This window comes from Pteropus medius, unplaced genomic scaffold, assembly GCF_902729225.1.
Source record: "Pteropus medius unplaced genomic scaffold, Ma_sr-lr_union100, whole genome shotgun sequence".
In the NCBI taxonomy this organism is placed as follows: domain Eukaryota; kingdom Metazoa; phylum Chordata; class Mammalia; order Chiroptera; family Pteropodidae; genus Pteropus; species Pteropus medius.
Window position 1 is genome coordinate 177,345 of NW_024351540.1, and position 9,360 is coordinate 186,704.

The window sequence follows — 9,360 nt, forward strand, 5'->3', positions numbered from 1 at the left end:
TGAAGGAAGGTGGGGTGTGTGGCTATTGCTGCTGGGGACTCTGGCTAACGGGGCTCTGAGTTGGAGAGGGGCCGGCACTCCAGGAAAGACAGGGCAGAGAGCCGTGGTTAAAGCATAGGCTCTGGGTTCAAATCCTGCCCCGACCGCTCGTGGGCTGGGTGAGCTTGGCAAGCCTTCTAACCTTGCAGGGCCTCAGTTTCTTCACCCTTAAATGGGCACGATAATGGCGTAGGGTGGCTCTGAAGATGAAACGCCCGGCACAGAGCGGGTCCTCAGTCCCCCATGCTTCCTGTTACTGCTGTCACTCTCAGGAGCTGTCATTCATTGCCTCAGCAACAGTCACTGCTGCCGGGTACATGGGACCCCCACCCGGGCGCCAGGAGCCGAGCTGGTGTTTTACAAGCATCATCCTGTGCATTCCCTACGCTCCCGCGTTGATACTATTATCATGCCCAGGATAGAAGAGGGGTCGATGGAGCTTCAGAGCAGGAAGTGATTTGCCCAAGGTCCCAACTAGAAAAAACAGCAGGACCGGATTCTAACGGCCGTGGTTCGATTCCACTACGATGAAGCTCAAGGAGGGAGCTGCCTGCACTGGGGCGCCTCGGGTTTCTGGGGAGACGTCGCCCTCTGGTGGCGCTGAGTCTGAGTTCTCTCTAAGGAAGGGGCAGGAAACGAGGCGGGGAAGATGCAGAAAGGGAGATGTGTGAGAGAGAGAGACAGACAGACAGTCAGATAGAGACAGAAGGAGAGAGAGACAGAGAGAGACAGACCAAGATCCAGAAAAACTCAGACACAGACAGCAACAGACTCAGGCCGAGGCGGAGACCCCACTGGGCCGCTGGCCCGCAGACCCACCTGGGGCAGGGTGTACCCCCGGAAGCGGGTGGTCCGAGTGAGGGCGCGGGGTATTCCCATGGGCACCAGTGCCAGCAGCCGCTGTGCCTCGTGCAGAACCGCATTGGTGTATGGGAGGCGGGCTCGGTCCTGCAGGCCTGGCGCCCGGCCAGGCCCCAGCTCCCTAGTCAGCTCCTCCCGCATGCGCTCTGCCCCCAAGAAGAGGAGGGTCGAAGGTCAGAGGCAGGTCGCGGGTGGGGCCCACCACCCGTCCCCTCAGAAGTCCCATCTTCTTGAGTAGCTGTGGTTGGGGTGAGGCTGGTGGGTGGGAAGTGTCCCCTAGCCCTGGCCGAGCCTGGGTCCCACGCCTCCTATGTGAGGGGCATTACATCTCTCCTGCTTTAACTCCCTCAGCAATCCCGAGGTAGGTACCAGCATCTGTCCCCACTTTCCACGTGAGGAAACTGAGGCCCAGAGAGCTGAAGTCACAGCTGACTCCATTCCAGCAAAGTCTGCAGACCCCACGTCCCCCATCTTCCAGGTGGGTCCATTCCACTGGCTCGACGGCACTTACCACAGCTGCCTGACGCTGAGAGGCTGGTCTTCTCTGGGGCTCGCCACCAGCCCTGGCCTGCTCAGCCTCCTACTCTCCCCCTCCCCCTCCCCCTCGGCCGGTCCCTGCCTGTGCTCTCATCACCCCAGTTTTTCACCTCTAGTCCCGACCCTCCTGGATGAGCCCTCAGGTGGCCCCAGGCCCCTCACACTCAAAATGCCCCAAACTGGCCTCAGTATCTCCCCTGAAACAGTCTCATCCTTTCTGTCCCCATCTCAGGGTGGCCCCAAGTCCCCCAGTCCCCTGGCCAGAGCCCTGGGCTCCTCCCTCCCCCGTCATTCTCTGCCACCTGCCTGCTCGGCCCCCTCTTCCTTCCCCACGGCTTGTCCCAGCCCTGTCCTCTCCTACGCAGGGCCCTGCCTCGTCCTTCTCCCGGGGTCCTGGCACCCTCTGTCACCCCTTACAATCTACCTCTTCATGGCAGCCTGAAGTTTTCTAAAATGCTGATTTGACCCTGCCCCCTGTCCCTCAACATCCTTCCATGGCTCCCCGTTGCTCAGGATTAGGTGACAAGGCCCCGAGATGTCTCCTGCCTCATAGCTCACTACGCCTGCCTTATGCTACAACCAGGAGTCCCCCCACTTCTCGCTCCTCAGACGCCTCAGAGGCCAGGCTCACGGTTACCTCCGGGCTCTGACTCAGGCTGTCCACTCCCCTGGACATTCTTCCTCTCGAGTCCTCCCTTCTGTTCCCGGGGCCTGGCTGGTGGAAAAGGCTCCTACCTTGGACCCGAGGGTATTTCAGCAGGAGCAGGAGGGTGTACCGGGCGGTGGCGCTGACTGTCACCGTCCCAGCAAACAGCAGGTAAATGACCGTCATCAGCAAATTCTTGTCAGTGAACTCAGTGTTTGGGTTTTGTTCCTCCTGGGAAAAACCAGGCAGAGGGGCTCAGAGAACACAGGCTTTGGGGAGCAGAGGCCCAGCACAGCAAGTTCAAGCCTTGTCAGAGAGCTCAAATAAATGTCCGGGAAAGTCAGGAAGTGAGCTCTTGATATTAATTCTCTCTGGTCGAAACGTTTTTAAAAAGGAAAAGAACGGCCATCATAAAAACAAACAAACAAACGAAATATGACAAGTGTTGTTGGTGAGCATGTGGGGAAACTAAACCCGTCACCACCGGTGAGAACGTAAGATGGTTCGGCGGCTCTAGAAAACAGCGTGGAGAGTCCTCGAAAATTGAAGCAGAACTACCAGACGGTCCAGAAAATCCACTTCTAGGCGTATCTCCCAAAGAACCGAAAGCGGGGTCTCAAAGAGATACCTGGACACCCACATTCACAGTGGTGTTATTCACAGCAGCCACAGGGGGAAGCAACCCAAGTGTCCCCTGATGGACGGATGCGCTACATCCACACGATGGAACATGATTCCGCCTCAAAAAGGAGGGAAATCCTGTCACGTGCTACGACGTAGGCGAACCCTGAGGACGCACTGCTCAATGAAATAAGCTGGTCACTAAAGGACGAGTCACATCGTTACAGCTACGTGAGCTGCCTAGAGCAGGCGAGATGTTGACAGAGAGCAGAATGGTGGTTGCCAGGGCCTGGGGAGGGGAGAGGGGGCGTTGTTCAGAGACTAGAATTTGTGCTTTGCCAGTTGAAAAGAGTTCTGGAGATTGGTTATAGGACAATGTGTCTACATGTAACACTGTTAAACCTCACACTAAAAAGAATGGTTAAGATGGTAAATTTTATGTTGCATGTATCTTACTACAAATAATTTTTTTACTTAAAAAAATGAAAAAGAGGGGTCCAATATATGGTGACAGAGAGAAATCTAACTATGGGAGGTGAACACACAGTGTAAATATATATATGCCTTACTGTTAGAGTGTACAGCTGAAACCTGTTGGATTTCATTACCTAATGTCACCAGAAAAAATAAATTAATTCATTTTTAAAAAAGTGAAAAAAAGATAAGGAGAAAATTCTCTCCAAGAACAGGGTGGCCGTATTTATTCAAAGGGCATGGTCTTGAACATCTCCCATAATTCTAAAGATCGTACAATTCAAAACTAGTTATTTCCACAAGAGTCATCTTTGTTCTCATTTTCTCATATAATAATAAATTATCCTTGTGGACTTTATTAGTATAATTTGCTCCTGCAAGGTGTCATAAGTGATGACTGCAATTTATAGGAAATGTCCTCTGTGGGTTGGGGGAGCAGGGAGCGGGGTGAGGGGATGGTGGGGCTGCTGGTGACAGGTCAGTGGGCATGGGCCTGAGCGGGGGCTGAGGCTGGACGGTGGGGAAAGAGGAGAGACGCAGGGGTCTGGGACGCGGGGCGAGGCCGAAAGGACAATGCACCAGAAAGAAGGGAGATGCTCACAGGTGCGCAGACGCGAACTCACAGAGACAGGGAGAGCGGGGTGGGGGCTGACAGATTCCCAGCCTCACCTGGGTGAGAGGCCGCCAGCCCGTTCAGGAGCACCTCCCACCCCCACCCCTGACCTTCCCCCACCTTTGCCATCTTCAGCAGGAAGGCGTCCACCACATCTAGTGCGGGGCCCGAGGCGTCCAGACTCCCCTGGTGCCGCTGCACCTGCTTGATGGCGAAGGCGGCCAAGGTGCTCACGTGGCTGAGGAGCTGTGTGTGGGGGCCCGGGAGGCGCTGCAGGAGCCAGGAGAACATCTCGTAGGTCTGCAGGGAGAAGAGCGGCTGCTCTCATGGGCGCCTGGGGCAGGCGGGTGGCCAGAGAGAGGTCCCACCCACTCACCTGGCCCCACGGGGAGCTGATTCCCAGCAGGACGCCACCAGCCGCCCGGACCACAGCCTGGAACTCCTGGTCATCGTAGGAGAAACGGAGGCCGAAGGTGAGGGAGCAGACGACATTGGAGGTGGCCTGGGCCAGCAGCAGGGAGGGGTCAAATGGCTGTCCTGGGGGAGAGGGGCAGGAAGGAGGGTTGGGACGGAGACAGAGTGGACCCACTTAATGGGGGCCAGATGTGATCAGAAAGAGACAGAGACAGAGACAGATAGGGACAGGGAGACAAGGAGAGAGAGAGGCAGAGAGATAGGGAAAGAGACAGACTGGGAAAGAGATAGGAAGGTAGACAGACAGACAAGGAGAGAGACAGCGAGAGACAGAGACAGAGACAGAGACAGAGACAGGCTTACAGGAGAGAGAAACAGAGAAGCAGAGAGAAGGAAAAGAGGCAGAAAGAGTGATGTGACGATACTGGGGACACAGAGACCCACAGCGAGACAGCAGGACAGGGACAGAGGGATGGCTGTCCCCACATGCACGCAGGTCCCTGGGGACCCCGGGCTGACCCTCCCTGCTGACCTTTGGTCCCCTGGAATGCCTCCACCAGACACCGGGCCTCCGCCTGGATCAGCTCCTCGCCTTCTCGCTTCCCCATGCCCAGGTCCCTCAGGGCCAGCGTGGTGAACTTCCTCAGCTGCCTCCAGCGCTCCCCGTTGGAGAAGAAAACCCCTGTGAAAGGGGCTCGACTCAAGGAGGGGCCGGCCGCTCTCCACGCTCCCTGGGATGACCCACTTCCTCCCCGCGAGGTAACCCAGGGGGCGCGCGGGGCCCTGTCCTAAGTCCACACCTGCCTGGGCCAGGGACGAGGACTCAGCAAGTGCTCCCTCCCTCCCTCCCTCCTTCCTTCCTTCCTTCCTTTTATTGTTCTTTTCACCCAACCATCCTTTCACCGTCCTCCTTCTTCCTTCCTCCCTTCCATCCATTCGTCACTGCCCTCCCCAAACATTTTGGAGTACTACCGGGTCGCCTGGCCCACCTCGCTTGTTCAGTGGTGGAACAGCGAGGGGGGAGGACAGAAGTGCGCTGTTTTCCTCCCTTATCCAAGAGACCTGCTCTAGACAGACGCTTCCCCGCTCCGAGCTCAGTGTTCCCACCTGCAGAATGCTGGCGGGTAGTGGCCTCCTGGACGCCTCATCCCCTCCCCATCCGCCACACCACTGCGGCCTCAGCATCTCTCCTCCTGTCTCAGCCAACCATCCCTGGTCCCCTGTCTCAAGCCTCGGATTCCTTTCCCAACCACGCCCCCATTCCAACCCGAGGCCCCAGTCCTGGTCCAGCCCAGTCCCCTCCCTGGGCTTCCACAAAGCAACCAGGGGGATCTTCCTAACTCTGACTATACCCTTTCCCAGCTTAAAATCTACTGCTCCCAAGAAAATCCAAAGCCTAACACTGGTGTGACACAGCCACCCCCCACGCCCCCACCGTGACCAGGCTCAGCCAACTTCTCCAGCTTCCTTTGTCATCGCCCTACAATCACTTCCTCTCGTGTGTCAGGATTCCCCCCTCGAGGCCTGTGCCCCCACCGTTCCCTCTGCCTGGATCACTCACCACTCTATCCTTGCTGAACTAACTCCACTCATCCTTCAGGTTTCGGCTCAGATGTCACTTCCTCTGAGAAGCCTTCCCAGAGTCCTCCCATTCTCCCTCCACCCTGCTCCCAGGCCAGTCCAGGTACCTGGGGTCCCGCTCTCAAGGCCGGGCCACTCATGTAAAAATTCTGTCCTCTCCCTCCACTGTCTTACTGCCAAGTCCACCTCTCTCACAGCAAGACAGGGCACCACACGCGTCTGGGTCTCCTCCGCGTGCCCAGTTTCCAGTGCGCATGCCCAGTCTCCAGGGCCGGGCCAGGCGTAATGACAACTTGTCGGTTGAATGAACAAATACTTCACTTCCACGCTTTCGCGCTTGATGGTCTCTGCCTCGAACACCCTTCCCTCTCATCCCGAGTCTCAGCTCAGACACCAAGATTTCCTGGACATCTCTCAGCCAAGGCGCTGGGTCAGGCACCTGCCCACATCCTGGCCCTGACTCCTCGGCCAGTGCCCTCCCCTCTCCCATCTCAGCTCCGTCTGACCTATACAGACTGTCACATGTCTGTCTCCCCACTGGCCCAGGCACTCTGGGAGAGCAGGACTCCGGCTTTTAGTCTTAGCGGAGACAAGTTCTACATTTCCTTTATGTACAGCAATTAATTCCCAGGGCCTTGAAAGCCTGCCCGCTTCCTCCCTGCCCTGGGGCATTCGCCGGGACAGAGATTACTGCGCCCCGGTGACTAGTGCTTGCTTTGTGCAAGGCCCAGTCCTCATTCAGTCCTCCCCACACCCTACGTACAGGCACTGTTATCACTCCATTTTATAGGTGAGGAAACAGAGGGCCAGCGACACTCCGCCGCGCGGGAAGGTCACGTACCAGCAGGTGGTAGCAGGTCCTGGGTGGAGAAGGAAGCGGCGGCCTCCGGCTCCTCTCATGACTCACCATGGCCGTCGAAGGTCCGGTCCAGGGTAGCCAGCATCCCCCGCCCGCTGAACTCCTCCGCCTGACCGCCCAGGGCCTCCCGCACAGCCTGGTGCCCGACCAGGACCACCACGCGCCGCCAGGGGCCCAGGCGCACGGTGAACACTGGTCCGTGCTTCTTGCTGAGCTGGGGGAGGGAGAGAGAAGGCGGTTGCTGTGGGGCGAGCTGCCGCCTCTTCCAGCCTAATGTCTTCATCATGGCCCTTTGTCACCGGATACTCCACCTACGAGGAACCACCCCTAGGCTCCCCAAATCCTTCTCCGACACTCTCTAGTTCCCATCCTCTTACCTCCTGCAGAGCCCTAACTTCTGACCCTGGGACAACCCAGAAACCATCCATACCCTCCCAATTCAGACATGTGGCAGCAAAAATGGGCGGCTGCAGCTTTGGTCCCCCACAATTCCTCAGCTGCTAGCTCCTCACCCCAAAACCAGCCACCCTTACAATCACTGCTAACCCCTCAGATTCTGGAGCAGACACCACTGGGCATTTGCCCCACCTGTCCTCAAGACCCCACGGCCCTAACCTTGTCCTGGCAGGTCACCCAGACTCCTTGTGAGTGGGAAACCTCTGGCCTCTTCCCACTGTCCCCAACCCCAGAGGCTGGGACCGCCTTTGCCTTGTTTCTTGCTCTCCTTCCCTCCTCCGCCCTGGGAGCTCCCAGCTCCCTCCCCACCCAGCTCACGCCATACCATAGACCTGCACTGCCACCACACACACACCCCTGGATTCTCTGCAGTCAGATTCCTGGAACCCTCCACTTCCCCCAGGGACTCCTCCTCCTCGGGAAAGCTCACCTGTGTCTGCCCAGCTGCTTCTCCCCTGGGACCAGCCCACCACCATCACACCGCCGGCTTCTCCCCCCCACTGTTGACTCCTGGGCTCTCTCGGCTTTCCTCCCCTGCCCCCACCAGCTAGGAGGGTTCTGAGGGCCCCTCCTAGCCCCTCTCTGTCTTCTCTCCCCAGGCAGCACCCCCTTCTCTGTCCCGGATCCCTGCTCCTGTCACACTCCAGGACGCCCATAGCCCCTTTGCTCTGGGACCCGGTGCCTGCCTCCTCCCTGGGATAGCCGAGGGGCCCTTTGCCCGGACACTCCAGTTCCCCTCCTCGGAGTCCCCTCCCTCTCCTGGACCTGGACCCCCGCCCCTAGCCGGGGCGTCCCCGCGGCTCCACACCCGTAAGAGCCCCGAGTACAACGCCCCGGGCCGGAGCTGCAGGAGGTTCCCCAGCAGCGGCAGCGGCGCGGGCCCGGGGGGCAGGTGGCCTCGGCTCCCGGTCTTGGGCAGCACCAGCGGCAGCATCAGGAGCAGCAGCAGCAGCAGCAGCAGCAGCGCCCAGGTGCCGGCCGCCTCCATCTCGGCAGCTGGGCTCCTACTCGCCGCTCCCAGACGCTCCACGCGGCTCCGCCGGTCGAAGAGGCTCCCTCCCCGACGAAATAAGGCGGAGGGAGGCCGCACAGCTCGCCCCTCCCCCGTCTACAGGCAAAATCCTCTCCCTGCCGGCGGACTTCTTTGTCCCAGACCACCGCCTCTGCCTGGTGTCGGGGACACACTCCCGAACGGTTGTCTCCGTGGTCGCCCAGGCTCGGAGGAGCTGAGACAGCGTATTGGGCCCCAGGTAGGGCGTGGGCAAACTGGAGGAACCTGGAAGTCGAAGACTTTGGCAGCCTGCAGGAGGCCACACCCCGAGTCTGGCGGTGACCCCGAGCCGCCCTCCCGAGCTCCTACCTGCCCGCTCACTGTACCGGGTGTGCGTTCGCCGTGCATGCGTGTGTGTGGGTGTGTGGGTGTGTGTGTGTAAGGGGGAGTGGGGTGGGGGCAGAGGGTCTATCAGCCGATTTCTTCCAGCATCTGAGATCTTCACTAAGAACGGAGAGGAGGGCCTTGACCTTCAACAATAAAGAATCGGAGGTTTAGAGGGGTAAATAGGCCGCCGGGCTAATAAGCGGGCCGAGCTGGGATGTGAACGCGGGCCAGTCTCAGCGATGGATGATGGACTCATTCATTCATTTAGCAGTAGCGACATCACGTCTGAGGCCGCGCTACTTGACTTCGCAGCCTCGCTTCCCTGTGCCTCTGATAACGCTTTCGTAAAGCGGGGGTAGTTTTCATGGTTAAGTAGGTACGAGGACAGGTACTTACAGAACAAGTGTTAAATAAATGTTAGCTCGATAAATATTTGTTGCATCAAAGATTGGATGTAGGAGATGAAGTCAGAGGTCAGCAGGGACCTCTTGCAGGGCCCTGGAAATGACTGCATTTTATTTCTAGTGCAAAAAGAAGCAGTTGACGTGTTTCCAGCAGGGCGGTTACTTGCTTTGCTTTGCATTTTCATTTAGGATTTTATTATGAAACCCTTCAAACATCCGGAAGACACCTGTATATTCACTACCTAGATTCCACCGATAGCATTTTACTATCCTTGCCTTGCGACGCACGTTTATGTTGCCCTGTCGATCCACCTTATTTTTTTGGATGCATGTGAAAGACAGTTGCCTCACTCTTGCACTCCTACGTCAGCCTGCATGTCATTTGCTGGAGTTCCATATTTGTTTACAGGTCACCCCCCTGCCCCCCCCACCTGATTATTTTACATACAGTGAAATGCACCGATCTGAAGTCTATCT

At 57.9% G+C, this 9,360-nt stretch overlaps 1 protein-coding gene across 1 annotated transcript; it reads right to left on the reverse strand.

The window, feature by feature from the left end:
* Window positions 1-771: 771 nt before the first annotated feature.
* LOC120586597 (cytochrome P450 2S1) lies at window positions 772-8,368 on the reverse strand. Its single transcript, XM_039842981.1, has 7 exons — window positions 7,910-8,368; window positions 6,694-6,859; window positions 4,738-4,887; window positions 4,168-4,328; window positions 3,912-4,091; window positions 2,173-2,314; window positions 772-1,046 (listed from the first exon to the last, which is right to left on the reverse strand). The coding sequence occupies exons 1-7, from the start codon at window positions 8,087-8,089 to the stop codon at window positions 790-792; spliced, it is 1,236 nt and encodes a 411-aa protein (XP_039698915.1). The 5' UTR covers window positions 8,090-8,368; the 3' UTR covers window positions 772-789.
* Between the last annotated feature and the right edge of the window lie 992 nt (window positions 8,369-9,360).